Source organism: Solanum pennellii, chromosome 11 (genome assembly GCF_001406875.1).
Source record: "Solanum pennellii chromosome 11, SPENNV200".
Lineage (NCBI taxonomy): Eukaryota > Viridiplantae > Streptophyta > Magnoliopsida > Solanales > Solanaceae > Solanum > Solanum pennellii.
The window spans coordinates 1,949,862-1,968,979 of NC_028647.1; the positions used below are offsets into that span (position 1 = coordinate 1,949,862).

At 29.1% G+C, this 19,118-nt stretch overlaps 2 protein-coding genes across 2 annotated transcripts; one reads left to right on the plus strand and one right to left on the minus strand.

Annotated features, from left to right (window-relative positions):
* The first annotated feature begins 8,087 nt into the window (after nt 1-8,087).
* Nucleotides 8,088-10,896, plus strand: LOC107004952. Its single transcript, XM_015203389.2, has 5 exons — nt 8,088-8,908; nt 9,346-9,467; nt 9,548-9,588; nt 9,678-9,776; nt 10,300-10,896. Exons 1-5 carry the CDS (start codon nt 8,335-8,337, stop codon nt 10,478-10,480), a joined length of 1,017 nt encoding a protein of 338 aa, XP_015058875.1. The 5' UTR covers nt 8,088-8,334; the 3' UTR covers nt 10,481-10,896.
* A 1,340-nt stretch (nt 10,897-12,236) lies between these two features.
* Nucleotides 12,237-15,544, minus strand: LOC107003382 (glucomannan 4-beta-mannosyltransferase 9-like). Its single transcript, XM_015201703.2, has 9 exons — nt 15,224-15,544; nt 14,946-15,044; nt 14,447-14,699; nt 14,112-14,222; nt 13,595-13,731; nt 13,037-13,150; nt 12,746-12,945; nt 12,468-12,662; nt 12,237-12,399 (listed from the first exon to the last, which is right to left on the minus strand). Exons 1-9 carry the CDS (start codon nt 15,542-15,544, stop codon nt 12,237-12,239), a joined length of 1,593 nt encoding a protein of 530 aa, XP_015057189.1.
* Nucleotides 15,545-19,118: the final 3,574 nt, after the last annotated feature.

Below are 19,118 nucleotides of genomic sequence, written 5' to 3' on the forward strand. Positions count from 1 at the left end.
CTAGTACAACTTTAATAGGTGGTACGTTTACCTCGGTGATTTATAAGAATGATCTTGAAAATGAGTCATTTTGAAAATTTTCGCTTTCGTTTGTCTTACGAGTAAAACTTTAAGTTCAATATGTGTTAGGGAGTAAGTTAGGGTTAAAGATTTAGAATTTTCTATTTTTCAAGGTTATTGATTAATTTTATGAGTTAATATATATAAGTTATATTCAGTTTATATTCACAATAATTATTGATATGATGTATTAAACATTTAAGTTTGAAATCTGTTGCTATTAAGTATTTTAACTGACAATTAAATACTTTAACTCGACCGTATTGTTTCTCGAGGCAACATTGATGTGACACATAATTTTTGAAAATGTCCAAATGACCATTTTCTTTTACAAATGTGTTCAACTGACATAATAATGAGACAATTGGATATTTTAAATATATATTGCTCTATTTAAAATTGATAAAGTCGAAATTGTGTTTAGTCATACTTTTTGAAAAAAGAAAAGAAAACACTTAACTTAAATTTGTAGAAATGAAGTTAGAGAAATAGATTTGAAACACTTTATCAAATTTTAGAATTCAATTTTTAATTGAATTCGAAAATTTCATACTCAAGCCCAATCATAAGATGATGTAAAAATATGTTCTAAAACAACTAAATAATTTTCACGATCAAACGAGCCGTAGGTGAATTTCACGACTACATTTCCAACAAGTAAACAAATGGTCCATTTTCTTAAGGGCCGGAAGCACGTTGATTGGTGTCTCTTAATGGGCTGTGATGAAAAGCCCAAAACTCTGATCTTGATTTAACTAAGGCCCAAAAGTGAGTTTCAAAAGCATTCGGATCATAATATAATACAAGTTATGCGTTAAAAAATATAATAAGTAACATCACTCAATTCCTACATAATTTAAGTCGATAGAAGAAAAATTTTATTTTCAGAACTCATATTATATGCCGTAAAAAACATAATTTAATTTCTACGAAATTTATGTCAAACAAGATGAAGAGATCTAAACTTATGCCTAACAAAATTAGGTCATAAAAATAATTGACCCATTCAATTCCTAAATATGCTAACTTGCTCCTTTTCTTAATAGTGAAACGGTTGAATATAATAAGTTTATTGCAAAAATAAGTAATTATTTTTTTTGGAAATAATAATAAAAATATGTCAGTGGCTTCGTGATTGTATAGTGTGTGTTTTTTTTTAACTATTATTATTATTTTTTAAGGGCCACAAGTTCCTTGTCAGCCAAATAAGATAATGTCCATATTTATAGCATATATATACACAAATTCAATAATTAAAATTTATAAAAAAAAATTAAACACGTTTAAGTTAATATTACAATAATAATAATTATTATTAATTGTACAGTCACATGCATATTAGAGCCGCTGGTCAACACTATTAGGTCCATCGATATTTATAATTGAATTTTTAGATTTACGTCGATCAATTGATCTTATATTGTTTACTTATAATAATTAGTTAAATGTCATAAGATAAAAAGATAATTTTTTCGTGCAATTTTTATTTATTTATTTAATATTGAAATAATAATTTTGTTGGATCACATTAAAATATATTAAATCCAATAAGTACTTTTGCAAAATATTTACGATCTTTTTTCATGTTTCTTTCTCTTATTCATAATTTTTTATTTTCTAAAAGAATTGTTAATGGTCAGGATTTGGTTAGAAATTTTTTAAAATAAAAAAATTTATTTTAAAATAAATTAATCTTTTTTCTATTTTTTAGTTAAAAGATAAAAATGTTCAGAAATATGAAATAACATAGAAAAAGTATTATTTTGGCCAGAAAGTTAAAAAAATTATAATATTTTTCTTTTTTTAAAAAAATAATCTTTTTTCTGTTTTTTAATTAAAAATATTAAAGTTATATATGTAAAAATATTTTTTTAAAAAAAGTGTCACTCTAATTAAATTCTGCCTAAATTTTTTGACCAAATAAATATTTTCGATATAAAATTTCCGATCCAAATTACTAGACCTTGATAATAGAAAAACGTAACAGACTACAACAAAATACCACCAAACAACAATCGCTAATAGGATAATTAAATGTTATTTTTTCGAAAAGAACATTAGGGGTAGGTGGATAATCCAAGAAATGCAACGTAAGTTGTGAGGTTTTGTAAATACACTCCCATTTTAAAAAATATTTATTATAATTTTTCTTTTTATGATCAAACTATGAATATTGATTAATATTTAAGATATATTATTCTATCGTATTAAAATATTTACAAACCTTTTGCTTATTAAGTTTGAAACATATTTTTAATATAAATATATGGTTTAAAAAAAGGAAAAATTATATATAATAGCAAACTATTAGTTCAAATCAAATGTTATAAACATAGTTTGATGTAATTGCACCCATAGAAAACTGTGCTATTTTCGCCTATCTCCCTGGTGGAATCTCGCTCCCCACTTTGGCAGTCTCGCTCGCCTCTTTCGCTTTTATACAAACACAAATGTATAAAATGCGTTTGTGTTTGTAATAAAGCGAGAGAAATTGCATATATTTTCATACCCTTGTCTCCCCTCTCTCAAATCTCGCTCGCCACTCTTAGTCGCCTCTCTCACTTTATACAAAACAAATGTATACATTGTGTTTGTGTTTGTATAAAGCAAGACAATATTGCATATACAAATACAAATATATATATTTTCACCCTATACATTTATGATTATACAAATACGATTTTTCCCTGCTTAGTTTTCTTTTGTCTTTCTTTCTTTCTCGCTTTATACAAAACAAATTATACAAATGATTCTTTTGTATACATGTATAGTGAAATAGTCATAACTTTCATTTGTATATGTGAAATATACATATTTATTTTCGTTACGGAGCATAATTATGCAAACTACAGCTATAGCATTCAAATATACTTTTTCTGTTTGCTATATATGTGAAAGTTTCTCTTAAATATAAGCTACTGAATAAATAGTTTATTTCAGAGAACATTTCTCTTTTAAATAAATTAAAGTCATATGCATTGCGAATATGAACCGTATTTTGCTTGACAAAACTTTCAAGAAGTCAAATTTATTTTTTCTGTTATAATGATGTTTATTTTTTTAATAAAATTGAGGTATTTAATCAAATTTTTTTGAGAAAAAATATATATTTTTATGTGCTAACCTAAAACAATTTTTAGGTTTTCATTAAAAGTGTTTTTGAAATCTTGATGAAACACAATTATACACATTAATTTTCTAATATCAACAAAAAAAAAAGCTCTTTTAAAAAATAATTAGCCAAATACAAATAACAAATTTCCAAAATAAGAAAATTTTAAAGTTTAACTCCCTTCGTCTCAATTTATGTATTATGATTTCTAAAAATAGTCATGTTTAATTATTTTTATTTTTAAAGTTCAAGACAAATTAGTTATTTTCCTTTTTTATTCTTAATAGTAAATGTTCTTAAATTTTACAAATTTCTTAATCTAATATTCAATGAAGTGAAATTATAATGTTAAAATATAAACAAAATTTAAATTAATTTAAAATCCTCTTAATTAGTAATTTTTGAATAACTTATAAAATAATTTAACAACTAATTTAAGACAAAAAAAAATATTGATAAGAGAAAAAAGTAGCATTTAGCAACCTCATAGTGAAGGTATTGAACCTTGCCAAGTAATATTTGGAACAATATCTTTGTCAACATCAATTTTTATTTTTATTTCCTATTTCAACATTCCATATTTAATATTAAAACATAAATTATTTAAATTTATGATATATATGTAGTCTATTAAAGAAAGTTATTCTCTATAAAAAATAATATATATTTCTAAAACTTAAAATTAATAAATTCTTTAAATTTATGATATATATGTAGAGTCTATTAAAGAAAGTTATCTTGTATAAAAAATAATATATATTTCTAATTTAAAATCAAAATCTTTGATTGGGGGAAATTATCTCATTTGATGCTCCCACATCTTTGATGACACCAACTTTTTAATTTTATTTTTATGTTTTATTCGACATTCTATATTTGTATTAAAATATGACTAACTTAAATTTTTACGTAGTTTTTATTTATTTAATGAATAATCATATAAAATAGATTATATTTTAGTCATTTGCATCAAGCTTAAATTTTCTTTTAGAGAAGGTGGTTGATTAATTCTAGTTAAGCTTTTTGTAAAAAATGAAAACCTGATGCAACAATCCTGGCTATCTTCGATTTTCCAAATTTCCTTATTGTTGGTAATTTTTTAGCCATAAGAAAGCGTATTTTAGTGATTTTTTTATATTCATAAGTTAAAATCGAAATTTATAATTAAAAAAATAAACTCATTTATTGTTTCCTTTTTTTTTTTTTTGATCCTTGTCAACGTCAATCATTTTCCCTTTGTATGATTTGGACCTACATCTTTTTTTTTTTTTTTTAATAACTTCAATTGCTACCGATATTTGTTAAGCAAATTTAGCTGTTATTAATTGTCCACGTTCAAACTTTCTACACCATTGAATAATCTCTTTTTTTTTGTATTTTATTTAGTATATTCACTTTTAGAAAGTCAGACTTATTAATTATTATTATTATTGATTATTTACGAAGTTAGTAAATGAAAAGACTCAAAATTATTGTGTACTACTAAAAATAATTTTATTTTATTTATTATTTTATTTTAAAAGAAGTTATATTCTTATTATCAGTAAATCGCTTCATATTTGTTCCAATCAAAAACTTAGGTCAAAGATGGATTACACATGTCCAATTGAGAGAAAATATATATTAAAATTTATTTTGCAATTTTTACTATAATTTAAATTTAATCAAGAATTAAAGTAAAAAATGAGGATTTACTTTAGATAAAAAAATATAATGAATATCAAAATTACTTTGAGTTTTTAAATTTAATTTATGGTACGTTTTAAAATTAGAATGACGTTATCGATATGCGAAACCTTATTCGATTGAGCTCGTCATTAGAACATAATAGAAAGAGAATAATGAAGACCGACAAGGCCATATTACTCGATTATTGAAATAAGATAACTAGATCGATGAGATCGCAACAATATAAATTACATAATCAAAAGACAAACAAGATCAACTTAACTGATCAAGATCTACTTACAAATAAATATAACTGAAACCATATATATAATAAGTCGATAAGCTGATTATAAATAAAAGTTGAGAAGACTCAACAAAATATGTCCTCAAGTTTCTATGAATACTATAACTCAAATGATTGGTAATAAAAAGGTGTATAATTATTTTTGTTACACGAAATGAATATTTTCAAATAAAAAGTTAGTACATAACAAATTTTAACCACTTTTTCTTAATAAAAAAATATATATTCAAAGTCATACGTCAAGTGTCACGTTGTTCAATTTATTTTAAAACTTCTGGAGGATTCTTGATCTTTGCCTAAGGATCAATTATTGACTTCGAATTTTTTAAAAACTAAAAACGTTTTTTATTTTCTGTGGCATGAAAGGCCACGATAGAAGAAAAATAATTGAAAAAATTGATCTTACGTAATTTAATTTATACTAATATATATAGTATACGATATCAAAATAATTAATTTGATCTGATATTTAGATCTTAGTGTCCATCCCGTATTAAATGACATTTGGTATATTATCGTGAAAATTAAGAAACAAATAATGACAAATTCAAAAGTATTCTGCATCTTCCATCTCAATTGGCAATATTTGACCATTCCCTTTTAACACTTATTACAATATTTGAAGATTTTTAATTTTTTAAAATTATTCAAATTTTAAAATTTAGGATTTTCATATCTAATTCATTCTCCATTATTATTTAATATTTTACCAAGTACAACCTATTTAATATATGATTTCTGTTTAATTTTCATTTGCATAGCAAATTTTATTTAATTTGAATAGTGCATGACAGACTTATTCAGGAATGACTTTTTTAATATAATTTTTTTCATATTCAGGTTCAGATCCAAAATATCTGATTAAGAATTAAACAGTCATTACTATATCATAATTCTTATTGATCTAATAATTTAAACAATTTCTTGATTTATGTTTATTCTTACATATAAAATCATGCTTCGTTTCAATTTTATCGAATATCTCAAAGGACAATAATAAAATATTATATAAAAATAATGGAGAATACCTTATATTTTGTTCTACATCTATTTGCATCGATGACCCTTTAGGCCACACAAAAAGATATAAAAAGATATAGTGATTGAGTTATTCTATTGATTCCAAAAGAACTAATAAAATATGTCACTAAACGTTAAAAGATTCATGACATTTTTATTTTTTAATTAAAAAAGTGAGTTTAGTGTTATTTTCTTGAACTATTTTATCTTTTAAATAATAATAAACAATATATGGTAACAAAAAATAGTTTCAAGCCACGTTTAATTAAATTATTGGAAGTTGCATGAAATTTCCCTATGAGAATATTCGTTAAGCACCTCTTAGAGCCCAACTACTTTTCCTTATATGACTAATTTACCCTTTACGATTTGTTTTGATTGTTGTTATTATGTAGGGAAAAGGGTCTGATATACCCCTCAACTTTGTCATTTGGAGCTGATATATCTCTCGTTATAAAAGTGGCTCATATATGCCCTTACCGTTATACAAACGGCTCACATATATCCCTGCCGTTACAAAATAGCTCACATATACCCTTCATTTAACGGAAGTTAAAAAATTAGTTTTAAATTTATATTTATTACTTCTAATTTTTTTTAAAAATTATTTAGGGGTATATATGATTCTTCTATCAAAGTTCAAGGTATATTTTAATTTTTTTCATACATAAATTATTTTTTGACTTCTTTTATTATAATTATTTGAATTTCTTATTCTTATTTTGTTTTTTTCTTTCATTCCTTAGTTTAAAGAATAAAAAATTAAACTATTTTTTTTGTGTGTATTGTAATTTAATTTCGTATTCGAAGAAAAAATTTGGTCATCTACAATAAGTTTTACAAGAATGTTAGTGAAACATAAATAAATTTGATTATCAAAATAATAATTATAAATTAGTCATTGAAACAAAAAAAGTAAAAAAAATATGTTTGACGAGGATTAAATTTACTCATATGGGATTATATTTTTTAGAAAAAAATAATAAAAATTTAGACTAAAATTATTATTTTTTTCATTTCCGTTAGAGGAAAAGGGTATATGTGAGCCATTTGTTTACAAGTAGGGGTATATATGAGCCACTTTTATAACAAGGGGTATATCAGCTCTAAATGACAAAGTTGAGGGGTATATCATACCCTTTTCCCTATTATGTATCATATTATATTGCATTATTATATTTGTATCGTATATATTTTAAACAATATGACATTTAGATAAATTATATTATTTTCTGTTGTCAGTACAGTGAAAAGGTAGGATAAATAATCTTTTTATTAAATAATAAGTAAAGAAATAAAATAAAAAGAAAATATTAAAGTGACGATACTATGACATTAAATTGATCGTTATAATAACTTTTTTATTATTATCTAACAATGAATTTACACTATAAGATATATTTACACCAATAATATAACGAGTAATCGTGTTAATCAATCGTTGGATAAATATATTGGAGAAAATAATAGATTAATATACAGTACTATATTTTTTTTATTAGTTTTAGACTTTGTTTAATACTATTTTTGTACCAAATTTCAATATCTCCCTTCAAATCCTTCGAATATCCTAAAGAATGTGCATTATTTTTAATTTGTCAAATCAAATAATAAATAAAAATTAATTTAAACATTACTAAACATCAAATTAAAATTATTTTTTCGCTTTGCATCACTCTTTATTTCAATTGATTTATCGTAATCAAAATTCAAACTTTTAAATTTTACTAATGAATCGAATTTAAATATAAAAATTTTATTTTTTTTCATAAAATTATCATAATTAACAATTTATAATATTTTAAAATTATAAAAAATAAAAATAAATTTAATTAATTTTTATAAACTCTATCGAACGATTAATTTAAAGTCGTGCACGGCAAAATAGAACAATGTGAAATCATAAATAGGTGAGCACATACCTCATGGTTAAATAGGTCCCACCCAAAAACTTTCTCTCACTAAAAATCCCTCATTTTTATCATTTATTTCTCTCACTAAAAAAGTTGGTTTAGTTTTCGCCGTCACCACTGAACAAAATGCATTTTTCATCTTCATCTTCATCATCATCATCCATAATATAACAGCAAAAAGCTCTGAGAAATGCCCAATTTAGCTCATACTAATTTCTTGTTCAATACGAAAATCTGAAGAAAAAAAAGTTCCGGTGATGCTCGGAGTATTGTGTGCACGTCCTAAGCCTTGGCTATTCGCATCACTCTGCTTATCACACGCCCACGGCTCAACGCCTTCGGGTTATAGCAGACTTATTCCGACGAATACTGCTAACAAATCATCGTTATTGTTAATATCTGGAGGTGGAGGTGGAGGAGGAGGTGGAATAGGAGTAGATCAGAGGCGGAATCATTCGAGTCATTGCCGTATTGCATCATCTGTAAATCGAGTTGGTGGTGCAGCGTCGATATGGCATGCGATACTTCCTGCTGGGAGGAGGAATAAGAAGGATATAAATCGGAGGAATAATACGGTGTTTAAACATCATTATGAGCTTGCTAAGAAAGGTGAAGGTTCGTGGAATGTCAATTGGGATTCTAGGCCGGCGAGATGGTTACATAATCCTGATTCTGCTTGGTTGTTGTTTGGAGTTTGTTCGTGTTTAGCTGCGCCATCTCTTGATCTATTACCAGATGCTAATTCTGATGTAGCCGTACCGATTGATAAACAGTCTGCTGTAAATTCTTCAGATGAGGATGATCAAAACTCTGCCAACTATAGAGTTACTGGTATATCTATTATACTGTTTTAATTGTTGAATTTATTTTGTACTCATTATTCTCTGTGCAAAGTCTATCGGAAATAGTCTATCTACCTTCCTCCCGAGGTAGAAGTAGGGGTAAGGTCTGTGTACAGTTTAGCCTCCTTTGACAATACTAGTGGAATTACACTGGATATTGTTGTTGTTGTTGTAGTCCTGTGAAAAAAGGATACAAGTGAATTAGAATTGAGGAACTAATTTGGAATAATGAAATTCGGGATTTGATTGATTGAAGAGTGGATTATATAACTAGTTTGGTATAACATGATTTGGTATTTGATTGATAGAGGAGTGGGTTATTAGAATTAAATTGAAGAACAAATTTGGGATTTGGTTAAGTTTTTCTAGGTGATTAAGATTGCAAGTTGCTTGATGAATTGACAAATTGAATGGTGAATGTAACAGGGGTTCCAGCGGATGGGAGATGTCTATTTAGAGCGATAGCACATATGGCTTGTTTGAGAAATGGGGAGGAAGCTCCGGATGAAAATCGACAGAGAGAACTTGCTGATGAATTAAGAGCTCAGGTACCTTCATTTTCTTGCAGTTTGCTGTGTGTATTAAAAATATGGATGTCGGAAATTATTTTATTTTTTCATGTGCACAGGTGGTTGACGAGCTGTTAAAGAGGCGAAAAGAAGCTGAATGGTATATGTTGTTTACTTCTATAGTACTCGGTTCCTCTCGAATATTCAGTGTTATATGTTTACGAATATGTGTTGTTTTATGATACATAGGTTTATTGAAGGGGATTTTGATGCGTACGTAGAAAGAATTGAAAAGCCATATGTATGGGGAGGAGAACCAGAGCTACTAATGGCTTCTCATGTTCTCAAGTGAGTGATGTTTCTGTTTCATGATTGATCATTTTGTCACTTTGCACTTATGAATCCAACTGCAACTATACATGTTTGTTGAGGCGTTGATGTTTTGAACTTCACGATGAGAAACAGTAATGCTGAAATGAGAAAAAGATGAAGAAAAGAAATAAACTTTTGTTTGAGAACAGAGAGTTTAAAGAACATTTTAGTGTGATTCTCAGCTAGGTTAGTAATACAAGATAGCATGAAGTGGCATAGTTTATGCACTTGACAAGATCGTTTCTGTTGTATGCTGATGAAAGAATTGGTCCTTCATATGTGTTTAGGAATTATTAGTTATATATCCATCGACATTCACTTTCACTTTGTCACTTTCAAGTCAAATTAAGTAGGAGAACTGCTTTTCCAAGAACTACTAGGATAACATATGGAACTACTTTGTCAATGTACTATGTGATCTCTGGATGATGCTTGGTTAAGGCTTCGATTCTAGAATCTATTGTCCAATTTGTTAATATTTCCTAATTTTTGGTTGCAGGTCCGCGATTTCTGTCTATATGGTAGATAGAAGCTCTGGAAGTTTAATAAACATATCAAATTATGGAGAAGAATATAGGAAGGAGGGAGAGAGTCCGATTAACGTATTGTTTCATGGTTATGGTCACTATGACATTTTGGAGACAATTCCAGAGAAGATTCACCAAAAGTTAGAAGAATAAATGGTAGGGTATGATGCCCTCAGAGACGTAGTCTTGATTTTAAATTTTCATAAAAGGTAGTTCGCAACGACGATCCAATTGATAAGAAGTTCAGCTATCCAGTTAACAAAACATCTTCTTTAAGGTCCAGTCAATTTGTTGAGATGATCTTTTCATTAAAATAGTGAGCTTGTTTCAATTTTGTAGATTCTCTTGTTGCCTTGTCCAGGAAATTAGTCCAAGCAAATAGCATGATTCCTCCGTATTTGTTTATTACCAGATAATTCTGGATGTAGTTTTGTTCAGATGTTTCCAGGTTTGTTTTTTGGTGTCTGAATAGATACAGTCTGAATATTGATTTATTAATAATGTGCAGCAACGGAAATGTGACACTGAACTCTCTAAATGTTGTTACTGAATGTGTGGTTGTCAAGTTATTCACTGGAATGGATTGCGGATATGTTTGTGCAGTCTGTATCTGCTTACATTAGATTTGGGACGTCGTTCGGGGGGGAGCTGTTGTCTAGTTAAGCTTCTCTGTTGAACAAACTTCTCCCGGATAGTTCCCTTGTGTTTAGTCTATAGCCTTTGTGAGCTTCCTATATCCAGTAGCAGATTTAGGTGGACGCTAGGTGGTCAACTGAATCCCCTTTATCAGTCGATAATACTGTCTAGGAAAATATGTCTTCTTTTTGCTTATATATAAACTGTTTGAATTCCTTTGACATAAGAGAGGATTCTTGTGTACTGATAGAGGTTGTTTTAGTTTACAATTTCAAATCTTACTCGTGACGTTTTACATTTTTCGAGTTTCCTTGTTAGAATTCCTGGCTTCATCACTGCCTATACGTGACTTCTCGAAATTTCAGTTAAGCTTGTGTTTCTTGATTGGCATGAGTGCCATCTTTTATCTCTTTCGCATTTGAGTCCAGCAGTTTCCCATGACTTCCATGAATTGAATCATTTAGAGGCCTTTGATTTTCTTCAATAGATTAATCCAAATCCTCCTAAGATGCTGTTTGTGTTGTTGAAATATGTTTTCTGCATTTTACTGATAAAAATGTCTGGAGAAATTGGATAGGTCCCAAAAACATGATGTTTGAAATAGGCATTCATCATATTTGAAATTGCAGACGTTGTATTCTACTGCTGGAGGTTTTACGTTTGAGCCCTATTGGGTCTGAGTCGTCTTTGTTAGAAAGCACTTTACTTTCTAATGTTGGACTCTCGGTATGACACCGGATCTAGTCGGGGTTACTAGACACCGGGTATCGGGTGGGAAACCAAAAATAATATCTTTGAACATTTGCTTGAGTGTCTGCATGAATGTTGATTTCGTGTATACGTTTATCGTAGGACCTTGGATTTCTTTTTACCAAACAAATGTACGAATGAATAGACAGACAAGAGACTCTTCATAAGCGAATTCAGGCTTTGAAGCTTATGGGTTCTGGCTATAACTTAAAGCTAATATATGCAACAAAAAGTGGGTTCACAATTCTATATTTTTATGAATGTTCAGTGAATTTTTTACTACAAATATATAGTCGACTGTGGTTTGTCTATGAAATTAATTAATTATAGAATTCTCTTATGCCTTACTCATTCACAAATAATGAAAAAGACCCCCCCCAAAAAAAAAAAATACAAATAAAGCATGATCTTAGCTGCTTATACAGATTTTGGTAATAAAAGAATATCAAGCTACTATTCATAAGTTTACAAACTAGTAACTTAAAACCAAAATTTCACCAACAAAACAAGTCCCAAATTTGAATCAAGAATTTGGAACAAAAACACCAACATAACCAAAACCAACAACGAAAAACGCCATAGCTTGGAGTAAGAGGTATACATAGAACTTGTTCCTTCCAAACGAGTAGTCGTACCACCCACAAAACAGCAGGTACAACCCAACGAAAAGCTCAAGAACATGTACCCTGCCATATTAAACAGTTAGTTCTACCAAAACTCTGTTTCACTCATAAAGATTTGGAGAAGCTTTTACCTCTCTCCAACTCGAAACTGAAGTCTCTTCAGTGCTTTTGAGCCCTTTTTGGTCTTAAGAGCATCTCCGAGTTTCTCTGTCACTATCCATTCATTCACTCTCTCCGATTCAAAAAGACCAATGAACGTTGCCTTTGTCCGATGAAGGGACATTACATTCTCAAACAGGATCCAATATACCACTAGTTGCATTGATCTGAATAAACTCACACACATAAATAACGAAAAATGCATGTTAATACAAGTTAAAATTATCTTCTTTTTCTTTCTTTGCTCTACCTTGCGGAGCCAAGTATATTGAGAACAGTGATAGCTGTAGGAATGTATATCGTTCCCCATCGAGGTACTTGAACTTCAGGGATGAAAATCGTTGCAGGAATAACAACACAATATAAGATGAATGTCACGACGTGTGCTATGATCTTTCGTACAAAGAAGAAGCTGTAAATCAGGTAAAATTTCTTCCATACAGAAACTTTCTGCAATGACAAAAACAACTTGTTTTTTCAGTTGTTGAGTTCTTTTTTTTTCCATTTTTGTCATGTTTTAACTGAATTTCATATAGCATACCTTGTTAGTTGCAATTTCCATTGCCATTTTTCTGAAAAGATTAGCAGGTCCACAAGACCATCTATGTTGCTGATTGCGATAGGCCCTAAACGTGCTTGGCAATTCACTTTTCACCTTAACACGGTAAAAAAAGTAGAGGTAAGACGATCTGTGTACACACTATCCTCCTCAGATCCCACTTGTGGAGTTACACTGGATATGTTGTTGTATAGTACTAATGTTTGTCAGATTCTCCTAAAATGTTGTTTGCAAATATGCACTACTTTTGGATGATCGAACAGGCAGTCATAGTCATTTTTGAAGAGCTCGAGTAATATATGTGAATAGTAAAACCATCATTTCATTTCCATTATCATGAAAAATATTCTTCCTATTTATGTGAGAAAAAAGAACATCCCTTGACTTTTGTTAGTCTATCCTTCAACTTCAAGTTTAAATTCCAATCATTTTGTCTTTCCCAATAAGTTAAACTGTGTTGATACTTGTATTGTGTTTTTTTTTGCAAACGTCAGTGTATATAACTTAAATCCTTAAATCGGTATACGTGTGATTGTGTACCTTAAGGTCATCAACATAGACGAATTTCCAGCCATTTAAACCGGCTCGTACTGCTAGATCCATGTCTTCCACAGTTGTTCTGTCTTTCCATCCCCCTGCCTCATTAAGAGCTGACATTCTCCAAACTCCAGCAGTGCCTGCAGCAATTCTATAGTTATGTGGGAACTTCGTATTGCATTAGAGTTGAAAGTAAAAAAGTCAGTCTGGTGCACGAAACATCACGTGTTCACACAGGATCTAGGGAAAAGTTGTACCTCTGGACGGTGTGATATAGGCAGTCTATCCTGATGCAAGAAGTATGAAAAGAAAATACAGTAATGAAGAAACAAGACGTATGTGAAGCAAAGGAAATTAAACAAGAGGTAATAAAATCAAAGACTAAGATAGTAGTAGGAAGAACTAGACAACGCTCAGAAACCTACTTATCTTCGTCTTTCATACCTTCCTATCTAGGGTAATGTCCTCGGTAACAACAATACTAATATCGTAAAATTATTTTCGGGTGTGAATAGCCTACCATTGAAGCCAAAAAATGCATGAGCTGTAGATCCAACTTCTTGCTCCACTGTGAAATGGTAACCAAATGACATTTCTTGCATTTTTGTCATCAAACACTCATCAGCATTCACTGCAAAAACCAAATAAGCACTTCGGTATAATATTTCGACGATTGAATCCCCTTCATTGTACATAGCTCCAACCCTGAACTCGATGCACAAAGCTCGAGTTTTAGGTAGGTTCGTACACTAGACCACATTAGGTTTATTGTACGTAACCTTACCTTGCATTTCTGCAAGAGGCTATTTCCAACAAGTGTCTCCCCTTCATTTTTCATAAATTAAAGACATTTACCAAATTCCCAACGAGCTTGAACGAGTCCGATTTCAGGATTGTGCACCAGAAACGGGATGCTACGCTCCAAGAAATCGGGCTCGGGTTGAAAATCAGCATCAAAGATGGCTACATGACTACAAAGCTTCACATAACTATGCTTCATTCCTTCTCTAAGAGCCCCAGCTTTGTACCCTTTCCTGTTACCTCTTATCTCATACTTAATGTTAACTCCTTTGCTTGCCCATCTCCTGCACTCTTCCTCCACCAACACCTGTCGTTTTTTTACTATCAGCGTATTTTAACATGTTATAACAAGTGACTAATATCACTTATGATGAAGGGTTACATAACCTCTTCGTAGTAACAGTATAATGTTGTCATAGAGAACATATAACGCATGTAACATAACATAGAAGTTGGTTCCAAAGTAAGGTTAGCTATTACAGTGAAATGCTGCTACAGAGAAGTCTGACTGTATAATTGTAGTCGCGAATATTGAACATAATTAGTATTGGACCTTAATTGTAGGGTCAGTAGAATCATCAAGAACTTGGATGAAAATTCTATTGGCTGGCCATGAAAGGTTACAAGCTGCTCCAATGGACAATTGATACACCTACCAAAGTAACAATTCATCAAACACCATATAAGAATTTAACAATGTTAATAATATAGACGAATTAACCTAAATAGTCGTCTATCCAACCACTTAAACAAAAAAAATATAGTCCGAAAATGTATAATATGTGTATATTTTATGTATATCGACTATAAAAAGTAAACAGTTACGAGTACCTCTTTTTCATTGCACATTGGTATTTGCACTAAAACCATAGGATATGAATAATTTCCTAATTCCAAATCACCTTTAAGTGGCTCCCACTTGTACTTCTTCTCTGGTTTTCTTCTAAACAATTTTACAAAAGCTATGATAATCCCCATGTAAAGTCTCTCAACAAATAACATAAATGATAAGGCCAAACAAACATATAAAATTATTCTTAGAAATTGTACAACCAAAGGAGTTCTAGTTTGTTGCCAAATGAATCCAACATGGTTAGTAATGCCACTATGAGCATTCAACAAAGCTTGAGAGGAGGAGAAGACCGCGTCCATAAGGAAGGAGATTAGAATTGTCGCGTTGAAGGTAATAACTAAGATATGAGAGTTTCGAGCATCGAGAATGAAAACTTATGAGGTTTTATAAATGTGTGAGAGTGAATGTGTGTAGGAATATAAATATGTTGCTTTAAGACAAGAAGAGCAATGATATATGCAATATGTGCTTTAAGACAAGAAGAGCAATGATATATACAATATGTGCTTTAAGTTTTAGTGGGAAGAAAGCCTTTGATTTTTGCTTATTTGTCAAGCAAAAACTTGACTAAGAAGAAACAAAGTAAAGAGCCTTTGGATGAAGGCTTTGAGATAAAACTAACCCCACATAATGATTCATTCATCTAAATTGAAAACTTGAACTTTATATACACACAAAATATATACTTTAAATTGGTTGTGTTGATACTAGGAAGTTTCTCTAAACAATCATTTTCAATTTGATGGATCAAGACTCAAAGCCTCATGTATAGTAGACCAAAAAGAAAGTGGAGAGGGTGGGGGTGGGGGTGGGGGGTTTATTTATTAATTACTCTATCGTTTCAATTTATGTCGCATAGTTTGACTGTATATAAATACTTTTGGAATCAAATGAGAATCTATTTAAGCTTTACGAGATTCAAATATTAAGTTATTTGTACCGAATTCTTTGTATTTTTAGAACTATGAGCTACCTAGATGGAGAATCTAAATATACTTCAATTGTTTGATTATCTGAACTTTTACCTTATTTTTGAGAGTTCAATTGCTCGCTTTGGTATCCCTCCTCCATTTCACCTTCCATTCCCCCTAATTTTTTGGAATAAAAATTATACTACTTAGAGGATGGAGCCAGTGGCGGAGCCAGAAATTTCTTAAAGGGTGTTCAGAAATAAAACTTGTTATGTTAAGGGTATTCAAAATAAATTATTTAATCATTTCGTAAATCATTTTACTTGTATATATGTTAATTTTTTTCCGACGAAGGGTGAAGCCAAGTAGGGCGGGTTTGGATGTGATTCATCCGGACCCCTTCGATGTAAAATAACATTATTTATAGGAGATTAAGTTATTTGTGTACATATATATAACAAATTTTGAATTCTTTTAACTTTTTTATGTATTTAATTTTTATATTTTGAATTTTCTTAACGAACATCATATTTCCGAAACTGAAAATTATAACCTAATAATAATATAAATTTTTTATATATCACAAAAAGTTAATTCAATCACGTATAGCCAAAGCAAGTCAAAATTAGCTTCTACAGTCATATTCCAGTGGAATTTTCAGTGTGCAAACTTATTTTATTTATTTGTTTAATTTTTAATGTTTTTTAAATATAATTCTTGTTGTTGTGAGCCAAAAACTATATTATAAGTTTCTCAGAAAAATTAATTCTGATTTTGCTTTCTTTTAACTCTATAGAAGGTACCTTTCAAACATTTAATTGGTCACATTCTATCTTAATGTAACTTTCGTTTGTTTACGTCTAATGAAAATCTTAATTCTAGTAATTTAAATTTTGATCATTAAAGTCATTTAATTTTTAGCTTTGAATATTACTTGTTCATCTTAACTATTGAATGTGTTTGTTTTATATGTTAAAAGCACTTAATAAATCTTAATGATTAAGATATGATCATGAAAATTTTTATTAAAAAAATAAATTGCATCTAGTTATAACTCTTCACACTAGAATGAACTATTAGTGTTTGCCGTTAGCCATTATTATCAACTATCACCAAACAACGTCTTGGGCCATATTATAGCTATCACCGTTGTCAATCACCAAATTAGCCTTTTTTACCATTATAGTTATTATTTACGGTCAGCATTACGAATCACCCACGTCACGATAACCATCAATCACTATCGACAATCTCCACCATTAATCGTCACTATATAGTACTGACCAAGTCATCATTCACTTTCATTATTAACTATCACAGCGTAAATATAATTCACAATCATCAACTATCACCATCAATCATTACTGTCAGCTATCATCACCCTTAAGGGTGTTAATTTATTATTCACAACGCGATAATTAGTCAATACAATTCTCAATCAAACACCTATAATCACTACCTCTAACAATCACCAAACACCATAAAAAATTTCAAAAGTATTTCATTTTGATATAATATTTATTAATCAAAATTTTGTTAGCCGTCACTGAGTTATGAGTAACTTATTTTATGATTACTTTTGTTTTTTTTTTTTTAAAAAGCAAAGTCAAAAACTAGAGAAAAATCACGTTGTTTAGCTTTTAATATAATTTAAAGAATTTATCAATCTTTGAATCAAAAGACTATATTATACCCTTTTCAAAAACAAGAGGTTGTTAAATTAAATATACATCTTAAATTGGGATTAGTAAGCGCAAAATAATTAGAATTAATAATTCACCCCCTTGCTAATTTTTGTCTTTATACTAATATTATTATGCTTTAGTATCTACACGGCTTTTAAAAAATTATTAATAAAAATGAGTAATTTGTCTAATTTATTCCTTATATATTCTTTAATTTTTGTTTATTACCTGTCTCCCATATCTTAAATAACAAGTATTTAAGAATGAAGAGAACATAGGGAAACTATATAGCTAATACTTTTGACTTTTTATTGAAAATCACTGTTACACCAACTCAGTCATCCTTATAGGTTCCTTATTTTCTTAAATATCATATATACTTCTTTTTATGTTAAAGATATGACAAACTAATTTAAAACTAAAACGACAACTAAAATTAATGATAGAAACGAGTAACAACTTTATATTAAAATTAAAAATTAATGTAGAACTTATAAGAAGTCTTGGTCTTCTCATTTCACGAGATTCTTGTTAATAATGTTCACGAGGTCTCCCTCTTCTATGGTTTTAAGACAAGAAATATCTAACCAAAATTATCGACATGAAAAATGATAATTATTACATCGTAACCTAATTAAGAAATCGTTAACATTAAAGGACTAAAATATCGAATTCATAACACCATTCTCTCGGTAGGTTGAGCCTCCTTCGATGGATCGATCTAACCATAATGCTTATAGATAGCTTATCGCGAATCATATTTTATTATAAATTTACTAAGAAAATAAATTTTAGAAACCATACTACCCCTAACTAGTCATACAATTATTTTAGTTGAAAAGTTGGTTAGAGATAGCAAAAGATGATAATATTTAATTAATTAATACATAGAAAAAAATATGAAGAAAGTAAAGAATTTAAATGATAAAACTCAAAAAATCTTTGAGAATAGAAATATATCTCACAATGTTCGTGAAAAAATGAGAATAATTCATTTGACTATATTGAGAATAGAAATATACATCTTACAATGTCTGGTCAATTTATATTTACATTTTCTTTTTTTAATGTGTTTTAAAAAAAATATTGAATTTTTATATTTAAAATAATAGACGTCTATTCTCATTTCTATCTTAATAGAAAAAGTTATCACCATGTAAAATAGTGACACATATTTATCCACATATTGTCACAAGATTCATTTGCATCAAACTCTCCTCTTTTTTTTTTATCATATAGTCGAAATAAAATACTCAAAATATTAAAGTTTTACTTAT

What these genes read in the sequence shown, in the direction of transcription:
- LOC107004952 (XM_015203389.2), top strand. Translation starts at nt 8,335, where the DNA reads ATGCTCGGAGTATTGTGTGCACGTCCTAAGCCTTGGCTATTCGCATCA. An exon ending in TGCCAACTATAGAGTTACTG is followed by an intron (nt 8,909 to 9,345) that starts GTATATCTATTA and finishes TGAATGTAACAG; the next exon opens with GGGTTCCAGCGGATGGGAGA. An exon ending in CTGATGAATTAAGAGCTCAG is followed by an intron (nt 9,468 to 9,547) that starts GTACCTTCATTT and finishes TCATGTGCACAG; the next exon opens with GTGGTTGACGAGCTGTTAAA.
- LOC107003382 (XM_015201703.2), bottom strand. Translation starts at nt 15,544, where the DNA reads ATGGACGCGGTCTTCTCCTCCTCTCAAGCTTTGTTGAATGCTCATAGT. An exon ending in TGGAAATTGCAACTAACAAG is followed by an intron (nt 12,946 to 13,036) that starts GTATGCTATATG and finishes TTGTCATTGCAG; the next exon opens with AAAGTTTCTGTATGGAAGAA. An exon ending in CAGTTTCGAGTTGGAGAGAG is followed by an intron (nt 12,400 to 12,467) that starts GTAAAAGCTTCT and finishes TTAATATGGCAG; the next exon opens with GGTACATGTTCTTGAGCTTT.